General features: G+C 40.1%; 3 protein-coding genes across 6 annotated transcripts; 1 reads left to right on the top strand and 2 right to left on the bottom strand.

The window, feature by feature from the left end:
* Positions 1-279: 279 nt before the first annotated feature.
* LOC139635517 (zinc finger protein 629) lies at positions 280-16,434 on the bottom strand. 3 transcript variants are annotated; one of them, XM_071502925.1, is made up of 7 exons: positions 16,328-16,434; positions 5,372-5,580; positions 4,667-4,759; positions 4,458-4,550; positions 3,965-4,075; positions 3,156-3,279; positions 280-2,959 (listed from the first exon to the last, which is right to left on the bottom strand). In XM_071502925.1, exons 2-7 carry the CDS (start codon positions 5,540-5,542, stop codon positions 1,245-1,247), a joined length of 2,307 nt encoding a protein of 768 aa, XP_071359026.1. In that variant the 5' UTR covers positions 5,543-5,580; positions 16,328-16,434; the 3' UTR covers positions 280-1,244. The 3 variants fall into 3 exon arrangements, with proteins under 3 accessions (XP_071359026.1, XP_071359025.1, XP_071359024.1); XM_071502924.1 differs by lacking the exon at positions 16,328-16,434 and adding an exon at positions 6,416-6,617; XM_071502923.1 differs by lacking the exon at positions 16,328-16,434 and adding an exon at positions 5,701-6,400.
* Positions 6,793-14,923, bottom strand: LOC139635523 (uncharacterized). Its single transcript, XM_071502936.1, has 7 exons — positions 14,068-14,923; positions 11,949-12,056; positions 11,720-11,776; positions 11,455-11,613; positions 11,085-11,244; positions 10,535-10,635; positions 6,793-9,397 (listed from the first exon to the last, which is right to left on the bottom strand). Exons 1-7 carry the CDS (start codon positions 14,077-14,079, stop codon positions 9,233-9,235), a joined length of 762 nt encoding a protein of 253 aa, XP_071359037.1. The 5' UTR covers positions 14,080-14,923; the 3' UTR covers positions 6,793-9,232.
* asb15b (ankyrin repeat and SOCS box containing 15b) lies at positions 15,087-20,478 on the top strand. 2 transcript variants are annotated; one of them, XM_071502930.1, is made up of 14 exons: positions 15,087-15,191; positions 15,501-15,609; positions 15,817-15,869; positions 16,021-16,152; positions 16,308-16,475; positions 17,164-17,270; positions 17,404-17,542; positions 17,640-17,811; positions 18,193-18,353; positions 18,629-18,773; positions 18,883-19,038; positions 19,225-19,327; positions 19,455-19,608; positions 19,724-20,478. In XM_071502930.1, exons 2-14 carry the CDS (start codon positions 15,503-15,505, stop codon positions 19,891-19,893), a joined length of 1,767 nt encoding a protein of 588 aa, XP_071359031.1. In that variant the 5' UTR covers positions 15,087-15,191; positions 15,501-15,502; the 3' UTR covers positions 19,894-20,478. The 2 variants fall into 2 exon arrangements, with proteins under 2 accessions (XP_071359031.1, XP_071359032.1); XM_071502931.1 differs by lacking the exon at positions 16,021-16,152.
* The last annotated feature ends 125 nt before the right edge of the window (positions 20,479-20,603 follow it).

Below are 20,603 nucleotides of genomic sequence, written 5' to 3'. Positions count from 1 at the left end.
CAATCAGTCTAACTGGGTTCATACTGTTTTTATCTAGAGTTTATGTAGCTGCTTTTGAGAGATTGGTCCTTAAAACTCAGTCATTGTACTTGTAGTCCTTCAAAATTCAGAAGGAACCCGCATTGTGCTTCTTTTCTCCTATTATAGATTTAACTACTCAACAGTATGAAATAGTTCCCTAAAGATTAGGTCACATTAATGTCACCAATAATTCAATATTTCAGTGCTCATGAGGAGACATGGGCAAAAATTTCACAAGATAACACACCAGTAAGAAAATTGTTTTTTGCTTTGAGTATTTATTTTTTCTGTAAAACATCAAAAGCAAAAAATATTGAGAACAGGTATATTTATGGCTTATACAGTGCCACTCACAACAGAATAAGTAAAACAAAGATAAGATTCACAATCTCATCACATTTGCATAATGTTGAATGATTCTTGTGTTCAACCTAAATCAGAATGGTGCATCTACTGCTGGAAAAAAAAAATCAGCCTATTTTCAGTCTAAAAAAAAAGCAGAATAATTGTAATGTTCAAGGTTACATATAAAAGCATGTGGTGAAAGTAGTTCTGAACCACCACAATGTCCACAAGAATACTGTGACAAAGTTAAACGTTTCCTATAACACTACTGCATTTTATTACACAGCAAACACATTATCTACAATCACATGCATTGAAACACTTTTTACTGTTTTCATGATGTCCATCTTGTAAATGTTTAGCCTCTTGAAAAGAATGGCGCTTGAAAAAAAAACAAAACTTTAAAAACCCATCACTGTCTTTGTAATGAAAATGACAATTCACATCTCCAAAAGAGACCAGAAAATGATCGAAATGCTACCTCATTGTTCTCAAAATGTGACAGCTTTGGGTAACATTACCTAAACTAATGTTGTCACATCACCTGATTATATGACGAACAACACTCAGTAAAACAATGGACTTTACTAGTTGAGATGCTCCTGCTGGCCAACCATTGATTGGAGATGGCCAATACCCATTATAACGCAAATTGATGATCAGAAAAAATGATCCTAACATCATTAAAAATGTGTTTTTACACCCCAAACCACCATAATGAGTTGATCATCACCACAAGGAAACAAGTCAAACTTTGAAAATGACATGGTTCAAAGGTTCACTTGTGTGTTAACCTTCTGGAGAAGCCTATTTGAATTACTTCACCGATCAGCATCACCCCTGATCAGAGCTATTTAATACAAAATATTTTTTTCTGATTAATAATCATCACTGCCCTCATCTTCCTCATCATACTTTCTCTTGAGGGAGTGCTTCTTGTGCTTACCCCTGTGTCTCCGTTTACCAGAGAAGTCAGGGTTAGCGTCCCTTGTATGTAACTGCTCGTGCTTCTTCAGAAGCCCGGGGACGGAGAATCCCTTCCCACACGTGTCGCACGTCCAGGGCTTCTTGCAGGTGTGAGTCCTTTTGTGGACGTTCAGATGGGATGCCAGCTTATAGGTTTTCCCGCACACGTCGCAGCTGAAAGGTCGCTCGTTGGTGTGTAACCTGATGTGAACCTTCAGATTCCCGACCTGAGTAAAGGTCTTGTCACATATGGAGCATCGGTAGGGTCTCTCTCTGGTGTGGATCCTCAGGTGGACCCTCAGGCAGTACTTACTGGAGAACTTCTTTTGGCAGACTGGGCACGGTATCTTAGCTTTGGGCACGTGGTCTTGCTGGTGCCTCTTCAGGTCAGACAAATAGACAAAGGTCTTGCCGCACTGGGAGCAGAGATACTGACGGTCGCCAATGTGGTAGCCCATGTGTCTCTTCAACAAGCTGGGGACGAGGAATCTCTTCCCGCAACGCTCGCACATGTGAGGCCGATCTCTGGTGTGCCAGCGCTCGTGGTTCGACAGCTTGAAGGCCGTCGGGAAACTTTTGCTGCAGTGCTTGCAGGGGAACGTCATCTGGCTTGTGTGGCACTCCATGTGTCTTTTGAAGTAGGTGGACTGCGTGAAGCCCTTGTTGCAGATGTTACAGTAGAAGGGCTTTTGGCCACTGTGGGCGAGCATGTGTTTCGTCAAGCTCTGCAGTTTGGTGAAACACTTGCCGCACTGGCCGCAAGCGTAAGGGCGTGCCGTGCTGTGGGTCTTCAGGTGATTGTTGAGGAAAGCCTGTGTTCGGAAACTTTTGTTGCATGCTGTGCACACGAAAGGCTTCTCTCCCGTATGAATGCGCTCGTGGTCCATTAGTTTGGACTGATAAGGGAAGCTCTTATCGCACACACTGCAAGTAAATCTGTCAGCTGGAGGCCTAATTTGCTTTTTCCTTCTCAGGCTTGGCTTCATGTCATCTCCTGCACTCAGACTGGGTGGAGGAAGTGGTGGCAAAGCTGGGAGTGAGAGCGAGTTGGTGGCAATCTGTGACACCCACTGATGTAATGTGACCCGCTGAGTCTGGGGCTTCTGGCCATCTTTAGTGCCTGCGCTGCCTGCATTCTGTGGGGTGGAGGTAGTTTTGATCGGCACTTGAACTACCCTGAAAGGGATTGATTTCAAGGGCAGCCGCTGTGGTCCTGGCTTCTCTAGTGTTGCTGGTGCTCCGTCCTCTCCTCTACTTTGTAGAGTCGTGGGAGACTCTGAACTCTTCTCCTGCATTAAATTCTCCCTCTGAGCTGTTGCTGTAACACTTGCTTCCTTTGCAGCGCTGCCATCGTCGGTTTTATCACTATAGCGCCCTCTTTGCTGTGGTCTAGCAGCGGGGGTTGCTAAGCTGTCTGAGTCATCTGACATCACTCCCAAGTCTTCAGTGTCACTGAGGGAGGCTGGGCTTGTTTCAGTGAGGGTGACCTCTAATCGTTTCAGTGATTCTGGTGGTGGTGGTGGTGGTGGTGGTGGTGTTGGTGTTGGTGGTGTTGGTGGTTCTACTGCTTTGGGTCGGAAAGCGAGTGAAGAGAGTACACAGTCGCCCACTGATGATGAGATGGTAGCTGCGCAAAAAGAAAAGGCTTTGTAATTTTCTTTTTCACTGCATTTAATGATTTACAGTATTAACATCTGCACACTGTCTCTTCTACCTTGTTAACACAAAAGACTTTTTGTATGAGCTGATAAATATGTCATTTTATTACGTAGGTAACATCTCTTTTTTTCCTGTATCTTTATGCAAAACCACCTGAAGTATACCTTTAACACCGAGGAGTCCTTTGGCCTGCTGGTGTAGGAGGAGAGTCTTCAGGTCCCTGGGGTCAGGGATAAAGCCTCCACACGCCTCCAGGACAGTGGGCTCGGTTGAGATCATGGCACCAAGCTGAAGTTGAGAGGCAAGAAATGGAAGTAATGAGTGCAGCTGCAGTGCAGTTTTGGCTGTAACTCTTAGGTTGGATCATACATTTCTATTTCCATCGTCCAACATGAAATATCTTTGTTTAAAATTAATGTAGAAGGAATCAGTTCAGAGAACTTTCCCCTGCTGTTTTGTTGTGTAATGTATCGAAAATAAAATCACAAATCCAGTTCCTGAAAAGGTCTAAAAATTCCTTCAATTATACTCAGTAAAATGTCCTAAATAAAGTTATCAAGGCCATAAAATATCTGGAATCAGTCCAGTCAGACTTAACACTGAATTCTTGCAATGTTTTAATCTATTTCTTATATTTAATCCATTTAATTTATTTAACCAACATCTGCATGGTAAAGGTGGTTTCATGCTACATTCCAACAAAGATTAGATATATCTAGAGAAGTACTTCAATTCAATGACTCTTTAACAGACACTTTGAAAACGTGTCCAGATACTGTGTGTAAAATAATTACAATAATTATAGTGAAATTCTGTTTTTGATTTGGCCTGTCAATTTAGATAAACTAGACAACACCCATGGAGGAAGTTCCTTTGGTTCCTGTCTCTAGCCAGTAGCCCACCCTGCTGTGACTGCAGGGTGGGCTACTGGCTAGAGTCGTTGTAAAAATCCAGTGACAGTACATGTGCATACCTGGGACAGATTAGGAACAGGAAGTAGCTGCTCCAGCTTGCACACCAGGCCTGCGGTCAGAGCCTGCAGCGCTGTGTCAAACTTTGTGCCGTACTGAACAGGGAACACTTCCTGCAGAGAGAGGAATATGTATGAGTTTAACAGCACTTTTGTACAAAGACCAAAACACTTTGTATAAAAGAAAAATATATGAATTTAGTGCGTTATAGCTCCACATGCACTGTGTTTTAATGCAGTTGAATTCAGTGTATAGTTGTCCTCAGTGACATATTTTCGATACCTGCAGACAATGGAATGAGTGTAAAATCTGACCAGATGTGTTCTGTGCTGACAACATTAGAGGCCACACTAGGTGGTCATATTCAAGTACAGCCACAAAGCACATGTAACCACATCTAAATGAGCTGCAAGCCTGGATGAAATGAAATGAAATATGGCTTTATGTGATGACAACTAATGACTGTCTAATACCACATTAAGACAATGTGAATACCTGGAAGAAGCGCTTCCTTTCAGTAGGGTGTTTAAGCAGATTCTGGACCAGCACCATGAAGTTTGTTTGAGATTTCTCCACTTCAGTGTCCTTCTGTAACACAGGAAATGCTAAAAGTCAGATTTAATTCTAGAGTTTAATCTGTCATACACACTTTAAGATGGTACAGCTGTTTATGTTTCTCATGAATAAAAAGTTTGCATTCTTACCCCTGAAGATGCAGAGACCTTCAACTTATTTATGAGAGTTTGAATAGCTCGGGTATCTGGTGGGCCTTCTTTGTGAAGCAAATCCAAAATGATCTAGAGCACAAGAAAAATATTTTGGTCATCAGAAAAAAATTGCAAAAAAACAAATAGAGTGTAACTGCTGCGAGATATAGCATAAGATCACACACTACAATGTTTTAATGTTTTTCTAAATAAACTCTTCTTCTCAAATATGATATCATTCTGCAACACAAATGAGGCCTTCAACTTCAGTGTAAGATAGAGGGAGTAAACCCATAATCTTACATGCTCTTTTTGCTCTTGATGTATGCGATTTATAACAGGAAACATATGGAGTTCATCAGCATAGTGTGGTGTGAGCATCCATTTTGATGTTCAATAACCTCAAGAAACAGATCTGCAGGAATGAATGCCATTTAAAAAGCCCGGAGAGCACGCAGCATCGCTAGTGGAGCATGATGGAGACATGCGGTGTTTAAAGAAACTGTCCGATAGCTGGAAGGTATGAACAGACGGCAGCCATAGTATTGCTCTGTTCATGTACACGACACAGAGCCTTGACATTTGGTATGGATCACTGATCGGGTTGATCTCTATTAAGTTAAGTGCGCTGCTTTAACATCTGTTGCTTGCATTAAGTACATTATATTGTTGGATGTTTCGTGCACAACAGATAAAACTCACCCTTGCTCTCAACCCCAACAAGAGCTGGGCGGTCTGCTTGAAACTCATCAGCTCAGGAACCGTTTGCGTTACCATGGTCACAAATTCCTCCACTTTCCCATACTGCTTCACGTTTCGCTGACGTATGACCTGCCATATGTACGAATATGTCAGCTGCAGAGGGGAAGCCATTAAGCGGAGGGAAGAAAGGGGAAGGGCACCTCCAACACCTGTGAAGAACAAGAAGTCAAAGCGAATTTGAAAACTGTTTTATTATTATTTTTTTTCATTTTAATTAAATGTAACAAAAAACAAGTATGTGCATTGTTTTAGACATTGGCTCACCACACCTGGAAACCCTTTTATTAAAGGTAAAATTTGCTGAGTCTTCTGCACTATGACAGATTGTAAGTTAACCTTCAACAGTAAAACCCGCATGATCCATAAGAAAACCAAGCATGGTCTTTTTCTGTGGGGAGAAACTGTTCAACTGTATTTATACGATGTATGCTTGCATGCTTTATATTCTATCCTACGTTTGTCCCTCAGTCCGAGCTTGTCCATACTGTCTTTTTGCAGGTGGGGAAGCTTCTGTAGGGGGCGGTGCAGCGCTGTCGGCGCGGTTTGATCGCTGTAGAGGGTTTGAACGTGTGCACGTTTGCGTGTGCATGTACAGTCGTGAAGAGAATGAGCGCCAAACTACGGCCGAGTTAGAGCCTAACTTTAAGCAGACGGAGCAGGCTATACGGTGTTACGCTGTGAGAGTTATCACAGTCGATACTACACGGTGCAACGGCCGATCCGAGTGCATCCGGAAGATGGATGGTTTAATTTGAAATCTAACAGCCTGCACAGTCCTCTCTAAAGCTACTTGACTCGCTAACTACCACACTCACGCTTAGCCCCAAAAAAAGCCGAGCAGACCTAGTTACATGCATGTTAACCACCGATTAAGTGCGAGTGGCCGGTTTGCTGTTACACATGGCACATGTTGCATCTTATTTTCTGACCACCGTCCTCGGCGGCAGCTGCTGTTAGCTTGCTAACGTTAGCTTAGCAACTTACCAGTAGTATCAGACCGTTTCTCCATTCTGTGCTCAAGATGTGTCGCTAATTTATGAGTTAATCAACCGACTGCGCCGAGTAGACGGACGGTGTTGCAGTTTACCGCCAAATACAATGTTTAAAAGTATTTAACCGTGTTTCTCCCTGACGTCAAGCCAGGAAGAATAATGGCGGCCGCTATGTAGCGGCTTTCCAAAACAAAAGTCTGAGTGCTTCCGGCGGATGTTTCTATATAAAATAAAAGCACCATCTTTTGAAAAGTTAACGGTGAAGGAAGAAAAATTATGATTGCTGATTAACACTTAGTTCGACTTTTAATTAACATTTAGCAAGATTTTTAATAATGATATTTTCACCCTGTTGAGTGCCGTGTTGCATATATACTTGGTACAATACAACATAGTCTAATGTCCAATCAGAAAAAAATGAGTTATACCAAATCCAGCTATAAAGCATTACTCCTTATGATGCATGACAACCACAAATAGTTTTATTATTACAAATTTAATCACCAAAACGTTTTTATGCCACTATTATTTGTGCAATCAGTAACCACTGTAATGACCAAATGTCATCTGTGAATTTGTGTCTCTTTGAAATGACATCAAAAGTCAAGGAGGCCTGAGCAGATGACCCAACAATGTTATGGTGGAACTTATGATCTATGTACTGTTCTGACATCCTTATAAGTAACAAAGCCCAGATAATTCACTTCAAAGACCAAGAATGAAGCCATTTTATTAGGTCCACCTGTCTTTTAGAAGTTGAACTGTCTGCTGCTCTTATATCTAGATGGGACTATCTGTGTTCCACTGTTTTTACAACAATAATAACATGAACCTTTCTATTATTTTATATTATGGACAAATATACATATAACACTGTCAAAATCATTTTGCTCATAGGCCACTTGCAGAGAGTAGACAAAATAAAGTCAACATTTCATAAAAGAGGAAATTGACCAAATCACTGTTATCAACTGTTACAAAGTGGGTCATATGAATGCCAGTCAGCCGGCCATAAAACACTTGACAATGAACACTTTTATGTGAGTTTTCAAATATCAGAAAGCAAACAGAGGGGGGGTGAGTGTATCTATTGGCATCCAAGTTAATATAACCCACTGTTATAGAAGTATTTGCCCTGATATACTTCCCTGTGTACTTCAGAGGTACTTCACAGAAATATTGCATTTTCCCTGAGTGTTCACAGTATTTTGTCTACTTTCTTTACATTCTTGACTGTAATGAACATCAAATAAAAAATACAATCTTATGGAAAATGTTAATTCAATTTGGTAAGTGGTTTATCTTCTAACAAAATAACTTAAATATTTCACACACAGTACAAATACTCATTTTCACAAATTACAAAAATTAAAATCACAAAAATTGGTCACTAAAAGGACAATAAACAACAGTATAATTTGTAGAGTTTGTCTACAACAGGAAAAAATTTTAATAAAGGTACATCTTTCCACATTTCATTGATGGGTTTTGGAAGTAAATCATTCGAATACAGAAAATTGTTATTGGAATACTAACCATCCTCTGTAGATGAGGCCACATAGCCTGCGGTCTGGAAAGATTCTTTGCCTGTTGATTCATAGGGATCTGCCGACATCAGTCGTGTTTGAAACTGGCATTTCCTCCGGCCTACGGCCAGTTCTTTTGTGACGAGAACAAGCCCTCCTTATGCTTCTCACTGAGCTCATCCGTCCATCCATCTATCTATCCCTATCTCCCTCACTTTCTCTCATCCTGCCTGTCTTGTCTCTCGCTCCCTCTCTCTGACACATACAGTACAAGAGCACTCACACTCGGGGAGTCATGTTCTCATGACTGAACATGATTGACTCAGTGAATAAGGCATTAAAAACGCTAACACACTCACTGTGGCTGAGCAGCAGCTATAGATCACTGGGCAACAGCTTTGAGATACAATGACGGGATTGAAAGTGCCTCTGGCGATGGCTATCTGCCATCTGGTCAGATCTTTGATACACAAAGTAGGATGCTTGTTGAACTGCTCAGCATGTTATTTGTGACTAGCAGGTTTGCAATTTGTGACAGATCACAGATCATAATAATGTCAACAAGAACAAGACAAGCTGCTGTTGCATTTCAGTTCTTTTACTAAAGATGGTATTGGTAGGTATGTACGTCTTTGCATATGCATTTCAGCAGAAGCCAGAATACAGGAGCAGGATGAGACTCAGTGTTTTGACTGTTGTATTATTTCTATAGCAGTGAAAGACAGTCTCTATAACCACCAGGAGACAGCCAACAAGTTGATGACAGGAGTCCCATCTCAGAATGAAATAACATCCTCCAAACAGTGTGATATCATTTTGATCTGAGGCTCCAGTGTTACTTTCAGTTGCAGCTCAAAACTGGAACCTGGGAACACCCTGAATGGCACCAGTACAGACTGGCAGGGATGAAAAATAAATCAACTCAGAACAGGCCAGCCAAATGCTGTTGCATGCTGGCCAAGGCAAGACAATTGATGCACTTCATCAGCCATTTTGGCAGATAACCAGCCATTGTGTAGAGAGCTCTTCCTCTTGTCTGAAAAAAATCTCTTTGGATAGTTAAGTGTTAGAAATGCCTGGGGAATTTAGTGATACACCCATCTTCACAGCAGGTGAGTTTTCTCTTGTAGCTCAAGTCCACACACTCAGATGAGTGAAAGCAGAGGAAGAGTGTCAGACCACACCCGCTTATCCACCAGGGTCCTGCCAATAACAGAACAACCTGGAGAGTGAGTTGTTAAACTGCTGTCTGAATTTTCCTTCTCTTCTTTATTAATTGTGCTTCATCCACTTTCATGTTCAGGGATCGCCTCCCCCGCTGGCTGAGTGTCAGCAGCGTGGGTGAGTGTTTGAAGTGGGATGGAGACAGACACACTTGGGATCATGTCAGATGGTGCCATTTGGTTATTTTCAGTATTGCACACTGGTAATCGCCTGCCAGACTTGACCTATAAATGAAAAAGGAAAGATAGAAAATCAATCTTGCAGCCTGAACAGTGTTCTTCTATCCTGTTTTCTATGATGGACAAATTACAGATAATCTCCAACACGGGCATCATTACATTAGGTAATAACGGAGCCTCAAAGTACTACTGAATATTTGATGAGCAGTTCTTAACTGTACAAGAATTGCCTTCCTGGAAGTGCTCACTAAAATGAGAGCACATTATTATGCAGGCTTTATAAAACTGACCCACAGCAACCAAAAGGCACAAGAGACATTGTCGTAAAATTAGCGCCAAGACATTTTTTTTGTGGAGGCTCCTCATAATACATAAATTACAAAAAGCAAGCAATCCACTATAATTTGGGGTATATACAGTTTATGACATATGCCCCGGACAGCATCCTCTCTAAATAATTAATTATGACATAGCTCCCAGAAGAATAATTCATCCTTGCAGCGGCGGAAGCATGAAGAACCTGCTGAAAACTGCTGGCAATAAAAAGTGCTCCTTGTGGTATAGAAACCATTCATGCTTTTTGAGATTTACATTATTGACCTTTTATATATGCAATTGTCTGCCTAAATAGAGCAATAATTGTGTTACAATACTTGCGGTAAAACAGAGCATTTAATTATAATAATATAATAATAATAATAATAATAATAAACTTTTTATGGGAACAATATTGCTAAAACTATGAAAACAACACTAAAAGTTTATAATAATGCTAGCAACACTTTGAGGCAGCAGTGCTTTGAGCTAAATGCTAACATAAAATGCTACAATTGTTTAGCAGCTATCTTCACCATCTTAGTTTAGTGTTTACTAGCATTTTCTAATTATCAATAAACAGTAGTTTAGTTAAGTACAGCTGAGATTGATGTGAATGTCATTAGTTTTACAGGCATTTTGGTCATAAACCAAAATAGTGGACAAATCAAAATTTTGAGTAGATGACGGCGGTCGCTAAAACTTAAGTGACTGTTTTTTGTTTTTTTTTCATGTAACGAAAAAAATTACCCTCCATTTGTCTCTGTATTGCTAATATTTGTATCCTTATATACACTATTTTAAAATTAAAGTCATTGTCTCACCAAAAAGAGTTAAAGATGAAGATTTGATGGTTCATGCACTTACCAGCCACACTATAAGAACAACACATGCTGTGAAGGGGATGAGAGCCAGAAGCAAGGGCGTTCTCTTTGACCAGCCGTTTCTACGACCGTCCTCCTGACTCCCTGGAGAGATGGAAATTATTGGAAATTTTACTGAATACAGTTACACTTTAGAAATCTAATATTGGGAAGTCCAATCCCCTTGGTGTTTATTTATTGAGAGGGGATTCTGGTGGTACTCAGGCTTAGGTACAGGCGTACATACTGAACATACAGTAATTCCAGTTTGGATGTTTGTTTTTTTTAAATTTACATTGCTTCCTTTTTTGAGATATCAACTAGATTAAAAGGCTTTCCCAAGTACTAAAAACTTACTTTTAATACAGCTTTTGATCATATAGTTCTTTTAAATACATGTAATTTTCTGCATTCGAGGTTACATATATGATTCCCGTCCACAGCTGTTAGGCCTTGACCCCATTTCAATACCTTCCCACTAATATGCTACTGATGCTTTAGCTTTTGAGGCATCCATTCAAAATCAAAAATTTCAATGAAAATGAATGATATACCTGGTGTTTGTTGTGGATTAAGGCATGGTGGCGGCTTGCATGAGAAGCCGGATGTTCCTTGAGCAGCAGTATGTAAGATATCTTTGATGTAGTCAAAGTAAAGACCAGACATTAAGCTCCCTTCCCGATAGTGACACTGGAAGACTTGCATCGCTGTTTCCTGGGGGATCAGACAACAAGCAATCCTGAAATAACTCAATTATGCAATTAAATGTGCAAAACAGTCACAGAATGTCCAAAATATTACGTACTCATGCCTACAACTGAGCTGCATTTGCACAATCCATGTTTCAGATTTATCCTGTTACTCGCTGGCTTGCATTCAAATGCTGTTTTGGCACAGGCAGAAGATTACTTACAGATTACTTACCAGTTCCTCATGGTCAAAGGTGAAGCGTAAACTCTTCAGCATTGCAATGAAGACAATTATGTTTTCTTTGTTGGAGGAGATGGCACCAAACATATTGGCCAACTTCCGCAGACTTTGCTCTAAAGGATAGATATTTAATACCACCCAGCACGTGCCTGCCTGGAGATACAGGTATAAAAACAATTAGCATCTTTTGTTCAATATTAAAGCGTCATCTCTGTTTCAGTGTTTCACATTAATTCTGTTTTCACAGTTTCATACCTACCACTTCTTTGGGAATGTAACTAACAGGAATTTCATAATCAGAGGGGATATTCTGCTTCTACAATGGAAAGAACGACAAAGATTTTCACAATGTAATATTAGCAATAGACAATCTCATAGTGACAATTTTTTTTAATAACAGCACATATACACAAACATAGAAATCACGTGACTGCAAGCTATACTGCATGTGGTATGTGTCAGTATCTGTAGCAACTCCGTAATCTCACCAATAATGACAGCTTGCTCACATCATCAGTTATTGGTGTCCCGAATTTTCCAGAGCAGAGATTCAAACTTGTGAACAGACTCAAGAGGAGACAAGGTGCTTTCAAGATCTGAAGGACAGAAAAAGGTAAAGCATGTAAACATCAAACAGTGTATTTATACGTCAGGTAAAGTCTACAGTAATTATTATCGTGTAATAATGGCGTTATGACAGAAGTGTTTACGAGGATGTTGTGTAATGAACATTCAGCATAACACCACTTCACAGTAATCCAGTTCTATGTTCACACCTGTACATTGACCAGTGAAACTACACTGACACACACATTGCCTTGCCCAAGCGTTCCATGATTGTATTGTTGTATAGGACAACACAATCACTTTCACAGGAGGCAGGAGTGATGGTTCTGATGCCTATAGGCTGCTGAAAAACAACTTCCATAAAAGATTATATTATTAATAAGATAATGTGTTCATATTTCAAACAAATATTTGAAACATTTTCCAGGGTAGTTACTGAGTAATTCCTATGCTAATTTTTGTGTATTTATTGTGTTGCAAGAGGAAGAGATCAGGGTCCTGCTGGGTGAAAATTGCAAAATTAGTCTGTTGGTCAATGTGTGCATCAGTTCCAGTTAAAACATTATATTTGCCCAATATTAAAAACAAAAACAAAACATAGAAGCATTTACACATGCGCAGCACATGCAGTAATGTCTGATATATTTTTCTTCTTCTTAATAGAGCCTCCGGTTTATATTATAGTGCTTTTACTTAGTGACCAAGGACTGCTTGAGTGCTTCAGTTTCTTATTAGTTTGCAGTCTTCACATTGGTTTGATGTTACATTTCTCAAATGCTAAATATCAAATTTCCGCCATTAGCCACTCAGTTATCTCACGGAAATAGAGCTGCAATTATTGGTCAATTAATCAATAAGATCAAACAACAATTAATTTAGGTAATTTTCTAAGCAAAAATGCAAAACATTCTCTGTTTTCAGATTCTCATCTGTGAACATTTGATAGGGTTTTTTTTTGTCAATATAAAAGGTAATTAAATATTTTTAGGTTTTGAACTATTAATTGGTCATAACAAGCAAACTGAAGACATCATCCTGGACTGTGACAAATTATAAATTGACTTTTTTTTCCACAGTTTTTAAAAAACTAAACTAGAAACTGTTGAGTTGACAATGAAAATAGTTCTGGTTAATTGCAGCACTAATCCAAAATATGAACAATTTGAAACAATGGAAGCATTTTACCCATTTTACTGTAACAACTGCCACCTCAACATCATTACGCAACAGGACCAAATGCACATCGGTGATAAGCAACATTTATATGACAGCTGTAATGACTTTTAAAGAGTCAGGATTTTGAATGAAAAACGCACGATGAGCACAAATCTGATGAATGCTCACGCTTAAAAGTTGCCAGTGTGACAGGCAGGAATGCGTTTGCCTCAAAGGAATTTTCATTCTCGTAAAACATTTCCCAGCAGCCGAATGAAGGAAACATGCAGTTGGATTTCTGGAGGGAACACGTGCTAATCTTCTCTATTCAATATATTGAGTGAAAGCAAACTGTGTCAATGTGTCCTTTCACTTTACCCCCCCCCCGTTTTTAAAACAGTGCAGCACCAGCAGTATATGAAGCAGTTACTGTAGACCTCTTAACACATTAAAAAACCTCTTGTTTAATTTAACAATTATGTTACACTTAAAGGAAGCATTCTTCATTATGAGTACTTTCATTTTGATAGTGAACTCTATTTTAAATACCACAAGATTATTTTTTAATTGTAGTATTTAGTCTTTTAAGGTAAGAATTTGTGTACTTTTTTCACAACTGGACAGTTTATAGTGTATATTACAGTAGTAAAAAACAGTATAAAATATATATTTATTAAGTGTACAGTACAGCTGACAGAGCACAAATAGTACACCAACAAATGTGAAAAATCTTAATCTAAATGCAAATATTCTGCAATTTAGCAGAGCGAAACACAAGTGGGAATTTAGCTATCGGAAATAGCTGCATCTCACACTTTTACAACCCACAATTATACTGTATGTGTAAAACAAAACAAACATAAAAAATAAAATTGTAGTACTTACTTTCTTCCTCATATGGAGCAAGAATCTGTGGTTGCTCAAATCCAGCGCATGAAATTCAGTGTTTTCAGTTCAAAGACAGAGCTCATCTGTGTGTGGTGTGAGTGTGTGTGTGTGTGTGTGTGTGTGTGTGTGTGTGTGCGTGTGTATGCATGTGTGTAACGTCAAAACGTGTAGTGAAACTCGAGGATGGGCTGGCAGTCTGCTTTCACTCCAGACAGATTGGTGAAGTCTTTTGACGTGGTAGAGAGGCCGCCTACAGGCTGAGTCACTGTGTCACACACTGACGCTGTCTGAGAGTTTTTCCATAAACTCCCACGTATCAATTTGTTCGTCAGGAGAAAGTGGGTGCTTGTTCTCTTGAGGGAATATTTCACTTAGAATATGTCAAGGTTATTCCCCATGCTGTTGTTTAGAGAGTGAAAATAAAACGATGAGAGGTCCAAGTTATGTGGAGGGTTTTGGCCCCCAAACTGAGGGTAGCTCAGATATTCAACCACGCTCTTTTCTCCATTATTGTATCATCTTTAGATATTGTAATCTATTTATATTTATTATTTTTCTATTATACGGTCCATGTTTTGGCTCAAACATACACTTATGGTATTATTGGATTGCTTCAGTATGTGTGTAGAGGTGCAGAAGTTTGGTTGCATAATCTTCTTATGACTTACACTGATGAAGTGAATCCATGACAAAGCTATTATCAATAATTGATTTCCATTATCAAATCAATACGGGTCACAAGGGATACATTCAGGAAATACAGAGGATCAGATGAGTTAGAAAATGAATATTAATGTGGGAACATAATGTCAACAATAGTGAGAATAGTTTGCACATATAACGCTCTGCAAATAAAGTGTGACAGGTACGTGCAAACTTGTAACCTGTGTTTTGTTTACATGTGATAAAATGACCCCATTTGAATTAAGTCATAGTGTAGCAATCAGGCAAGGAGTACTTTGTTCACTGGAGAGAAAACGTGACAGACATACTCTAAGCTGAGTCAGGTCGTCTAAAGCAGGTCACTTCTAAATATAACCCAGACAGCTCAGGACCCTGCAAAACAAAAACACAACAGGCTGCGAGCCGGATAGCTCAAGGGCACAAACTCAGATCAACAGGTGAGAAAAAATTATATGACTAACATGAAATGAAATGAAATGAAATGAAATTTGTGGTATCCTATCAGATGTGATAGATTTTTGCTAATCTGCTCACAAGTGACACTATTTTGAGCATGCACGCTGCCTGCAGCCCTTCACTGATAAACAAGTTGCATGCCTGCAGCACTGGACAAAACACAAACTACTGACAGATGTTATAAGTTACCTGCACGTGTAACAGAGCTCTTTTTTTATAACAACAAATCAGCTCAGTGTTTACAGGGAATCACATGCAAACCCATGCCTATCATTTTACCCTTTGTGTAGAAATGGATGACTTCGATCAGGAAGGCATAAATGAGGAAATGATAGAGTTTGCCATTCGAGAGAGCATTCAAGATGCCTACAAGCCACCATGTTCATCACAGACAAACAGGTATGAGGGTCCAAACTGTCAACATGTTATTGTCTACCTCTCAAAAGTACTTATTCTATCTTTATTATTAATACTAATTTATTTATGTGTAAGTCTCAAATGAAACAGTTCAGGGGTAACCAACCCCAACACTGTAATGAAGCTTAATGGTAGTGTTTCTAGAGTAAAACCTTCAGTTTGAGCCACTATTTTTCTCTTGTTCGTTAGGAAAGACCCAAACAGTGAAGCCTTCATGAAGATAATGTCAGCCATTCACAAAGGTAAGGCTGCTTTTTAACTCAGAAGCACCTACAAATAAACATACATGTTTGCGCTTGTGGGTGTAGGTGAGTGAACTCACTGTTGTCCATGAATATTACAAATAGGTAAACTAGGTGTGTTCCTGTATGGGTCTTGGTTTGGTCTCCACAGGTGATGTGTATGCGCTGCAGGAGCTATATGCTTGTGTGTCCGCCTTCAGAGAGAGCGACAGCGGGGGCCGGCTGCCTCTGCACACAGCAGCTGTACAGCCGGAGCGGGAGATCCTGCATGCTGTGCTGCAGGGTGAGAGCTCAGGGCAACAGGCTGGGTATGAGGTGTCAAGGAAAGAGCACCTAGCATTTGCAATTTGATAAAACCATTCAGGTAGATGGCGAGGGAGTGTGTGTGTGCGTGCATGTGTGTCCAACCTTAACATACTCTTAATGGTGTGTTTGTAGTGGTGTTGACATCCACTGACCTGACCCTGGAGGAGCAGACAGATGATGGGGACACGGTTCTGACTCTGGCAGCGGAGGCCGGGCTGGTGGAAAACGTCACCTTGCTGCTGCAGCACGGAGCTTCACCACACAACACCAACAGCAGGAACGAGTCTCCCCTGCTCATTGGTAGCAAACACACAAATTCAACACAACATCACCGACTCTCATCGTCAGTTACTCAACCACTTATCCCTCACTGACTGCCATACTTCATTAATAGAGTATCTATCTATCTATCTATCTATCTATCTATCTATCTATCTATCTATCTATTTATTCCTTATTAGGTGTTACCACTTTACAAACATGTAGCTAGTAATGAATTTATCATATGTTAATACAGTGAGACATTAGTAAATCCTTAACAAATTAAGAAAATATAATATATTCACTTTATCTAAGAACGCGAACAATATATTGTGCCTGTTAAACATCAGAATGTTAGCATTGTGAGCATGTTAGCATGCTGACATTGGCCCTTCGTAGCTGTCGTAGACTGCAGAGGCCAAACTGGAAAACCAACAATCTGGCCCTTGGTTTTAACAGTATTCCCATTAGCTGTTGACCTGAACTGAAACCCATTACTTACCTTTAAAAGTGTAATCCTCAGGTTTGCTTTCATTACCTGTTGGATCCGCTTAGTTGCGCCTCTGTGATGCAATCGCAGCGCTGCCCCTAAATTGGAACACAGCTATAGTCTTGGTTAAACATCGACCGCTGTAATCATGACTCTAATAAAGTTTTTCATAATAAATCCTCCAATCATTGGTATGTTTTTTTTTTACCATGTCACTTTGTTTTCTACATTTGGTAGCAGTGAGACAGAGCTCATATGACATGGTTTTATCCCTCATCATGGGCGGGGCCTTTGTGGAGCAAGTGTGTCTCACTAAGTGGACGGCCACCCATGAAGCTGCAAAGGTGAAAAGCACTGCTGTGATAATGGCTGGAGCATGAGAGAAACTGACCTCAACATCAAGGCTAAATTTAGCCATTTCTTCCTTCTCCTTCTCCTCCATCTTTCTGTCCTGTTTTATTTCCCTGCTTACACCAGGTGGGTTGTCCTGCTATTCTGATGCTGCTGCTTCGACATGGAGCCAAAGTGACTGCTCGAGATGGACACGGGGTGACGCCTCTGGGGATCGCAGCAGAATATGGCAACACTGAAGTTTTGGAGATTCTCATAGCGCATGGTAAAAATGCTCAAAAGCTGGAAAGAAAGCTGGGTGTACAGCATACAGTGCTACAATACCACACAACTATTTCTGAATTGTCCATGTCCTCCACTAGGTGGTGATGTGAATGCCCAGGCCAGCAATGGAGACACAGTCCTTTATGATGCATCTGGATCTGGAAACCTGGACTGCATCAAGCTGCTCCTGCAGCATGGAGCCAACCCAAATGTGGCCAGCTATGCCTCTGAACTGCCCATCCACAGAGCTGCATATGAGGGACACATACTGCAAGTTAACCTTTATTTTCTTAAGCTGTGTGCCTACACTGACCAAAAGAACCAGCCAGTCATCCAACATGTCAAGAAATCATGACAGAAAGAAATTGCTCAAGACAAATTAACATTCTTTTCCTCCTATTTTGTGGCTGATCTGCCGACTAAAACATGTCTCTCTCTCTAACTCACAGCTCTGCTGTGTCTTCTCTGTAGTAACTTCCACAAAGGGCCCTCTGTTTAACAGTTTGTCAGTTCCATCACTGAATAACACTGTAGCTCAAACCGCAATCTAATGAACATTTTTCTCTATGTCCTGTTTTCTTCTTTGAGCATTTGTTTTTCACTCTTTCTGTCCCTCACTCTCTTCCTGTTTGCACCCCCTCCCATCTGCAGAGCCCTGAGGACTCTCATCCCCATCACCACAAAGAAAGCTATCCGCCTCTCAGGCCACAGCCCTGTCCACTCAGCAGCTGATGGGGGGCAGGTTGAATGTCTAGAGCTGCTTATACAGAAAGGATATGATGTCAACACCCTGCTGCATGCACACATCTCTGGTAGGACTCATGTATGTGTACAGGAGGCTATAAACATAAACCCAGATCAAACCCTCAACTCAGGCATTTTATTGCGTGAGTTGAAGCAATAAATCACACACTAAACAATAACACATATATGTTCACTCAAGCATATGTGTTTTAAACCTTGAAATAAAGACTTGTCTTAGACTTGTCTTAGACTGTGCAATACTTGCAACAATAAATGTAATTCATAATTTTTTGCAATAGCTTTAAGCAACTTACCCTCTGATCTTTTGTAAATCTTGTGACAGAGAACTACGGGGACCTCAGGAAGACTCCTCTGTACTTTGCTGTTTCAAATGGTGATGTGACCTGTGCTGAGATGTTGCTGGCAGCTGGAGCGAGAACTGGCCTGGACCCGCTACGATGCATCCTGGTCGCTATACGAGCTGAGAGGTGTATGGTGTACATATATTTATGTGTGTGTTTCCTCATACATAAAAGAAAAAGGCTATATGGGGGGGAGCAAGGTTGTGTTGCAGTAACCTTTGACCTTTCTGCTCAGGTATGAGCTGGTGCAGCTGTTGCTGTCCTATGGTGCAGAGGTGAACTGTTACTTCAGAGTGATCAGTAACACAACGTTCCCCACAGCCCTACAGTACTGCCTCAGGGACCATGTCATGATGCGACTTCTGCTCAACAATGGATATCAAGCTTACAAGTACATATATCTACTGTAAAATGAAAAGAGCACTTACATTTAATAGATTATCTAACACAGTAATATTTTTTCTCAAATTGGATTCAATGTGTATGAATGAGTAAAATGCATTCAGACACTGAAATTCAAATAAAATAATTCAGAGGTAATTTTAACATTTCATCTCTGCAATACTGTCTTTGCTAGGTGTTTCCAGTGTTGTCACGGTAACAGTGAAGAGATGGAAAGTACCTGGACAGACCTCCATAACCAGGCCTACCAAATTTACAGTCAACCTAACACTATCACAGTAAGAGACGATACAGAAAGACACATGACACAAGTCCTCATTATGTCCTTCATCTATTCAACTAATAAACAAACCAATAACTCACCAAATACGATAAATCACATCACTGATTTTTTTTCTCTCTCAGTTCTGTGAGTTTGTGTCGGTGTCATGGCTGGCAAATCTGGTGGGCAACGTGGTGAGGATGCTCCTGGACTATGTCAGCCATGTCAGCATCTGTCCCAACCTCACACGCATCCTGGAGAGAAGGCCAGAGTGGGACGAGATTTCTGACATACTGAGTAAAACCTCCAATTCATTGCTCTGAATAGAAAGAAAATATACATGATGTCGAGGCAGGGTTAAGTTTGGCTTAACGTACAACTCAAGGTGATACGTCTGTTTGTGTGTCCCCAGGCAAGCCACGGTCTCTGCAGCACTTGTGTCGACTGGTAATCAGAGGCCACATGAGCCTCAGGATGCTGAATAACCCTGAAGCCATGGCTGCTGTAGCTTTTCCTCCGAGACTGAAGAACTACCTGACCTACAAAGAGTATGATCTGTTTGGTGACCTCTCCTCTACGTGAAACACATTTTATTTACACCTGTGTGGTTAAAACACCCATAGTGAAAAAGCACTTTCAATTATTTGCCAACTGGAATTAATTTTTTTATTTCACATTTTGTAATTATTTTTTATTGTAGAGTGTGACGGTGACTTTGACCCATCTTGCTTCCTTGTACAAAAGGAACAGTACTATTTCTTTACAGGTTCAAACAGTTAGAAAGTCTCTTTTCTTTAGGGATCTACCTATTTATTATGAAGATGTTATCTACTTTGTCTACATTAAAATTTGGATAGTCAGTCAAAACAGTTAACAGTTCAGTGTTCTTTTCTTCACGTTGTGTAATATCAATAGTGGGTACGAAAATTTTAAAAACATTATTAACATTCTTAAATATAAAATTAATTTGTTAGTATGTATTTGAATGTATCTTGTAATAACAAAATGACAAACAATGTTCAAGTTTTGCAACCTGTGTGTCTTGGGATGTTTTGGAGCCAAATGCAGTGATGTGTGTCCTGGAGATTACTGACTAAAGCTGTATTCACCAAAGCAGTGATGTGTTTTCACTCTGTATGTGTGTTAATACAACTATCCTGTACTGGATTGGAGTATGACTCTAACTCATCTCTCAACAGCCCATGAGGACAAACAGAGTTATAATCTGTTTAAAAGCCTTTAATAATATCAACATAATTCCTGTTCTTTCATCATGTTCTCTGTGCCAGTCC

Source organism: Trachinotus anak, unplaced genomic scaffold (genome assembly GCF_046630095.1).
Source record: "Trachinotus anak isolate AG129_WGS33_773 ecotype Australia unplaced genomic scaffold, CSIRO_AGI_Tana_v1 ptg000018l, whole genome shotgun sequence".
Lineage (NCBI taxonomy): Eukaryota > Metazoa > Chordata > Actinopteri > Carangiformes > Carangidae > Trachinotus > Trachinotus anak.
Note: the sequence above shows the minus strand (reverse complement) of the source record. Positions and strands in the feature narration are given on the sequence as shown.

What these genes read in the sequence shown, in the direction of transcription:
- LOC139635517 (XM_071502923.1), bottom strand. Translation starts at nt 5,788, where the DNA reads ATGCGGGTTTTACTGTTGAAGGTTAACTTACAATCTGTCATAGTGCAG. An exon ending in TTTAATAAAAGGGTTTCCAG is followed by an intron (nt 5,581 to 5,700) that starts GTGTGGTGAGCC and finishes TGTTCTTCACAG; the next exon opens with GTGTTGGAGGTGCCCTTCCC. An exon ending in CTGTTCCTAATCTGTCCCAG is followed by an intron (nt 3,280 to 3,964) that starts GTATGCACATGT and finishes TCTCAACTTCAG; the next exon opens with CTTGGTGCCATGATCTCAAC.
- asb15b (XM_071502930.1), top strand. Translation starts at nt 15,503, where the DNA reads ATGGATGACTTCGATCAGGAAGGCATAAATGAGGAAATGATAGAGTTT. An exon ending in TGTTCATCACAGACAAACAG is followed by an intron (nt 15,610 to 15,816) that starts GTATGAGGGTCC and finishes CTTGTTCGTTAG; the next exon opens with GAAAGACCCAAACAGTGAAG. An exon ending in CCACCCATGAAGCTGCAAAG is followed by an intron (nt 17,271 to 17,403) that starts GTGAAAAGCACT and finishes TGCTTACACCAG; the next exon opens with GTGGGTTGTCCTGCTATTCT.
- LOC139635523 (XM_071502936.1), bottom strand. An exon ending in TGAGCAAGCTGTCATTATTG is followed by an intron (nt 11,777 to 11,948) that starts GTGAGATTACGG and finishes TTTCCATTGTAG; the next exon opens with AAGCAGAATATCCCCTCTGA. An exon ending in CCTTTGACCATGAGGAACTG is followed by an intron (nt 11,245 to 11,454) that starts GTAAGTAATCTG and finishes CTGATCCCCCAG; the next exon opens with GAAACAGCGATGCAAGTCTT.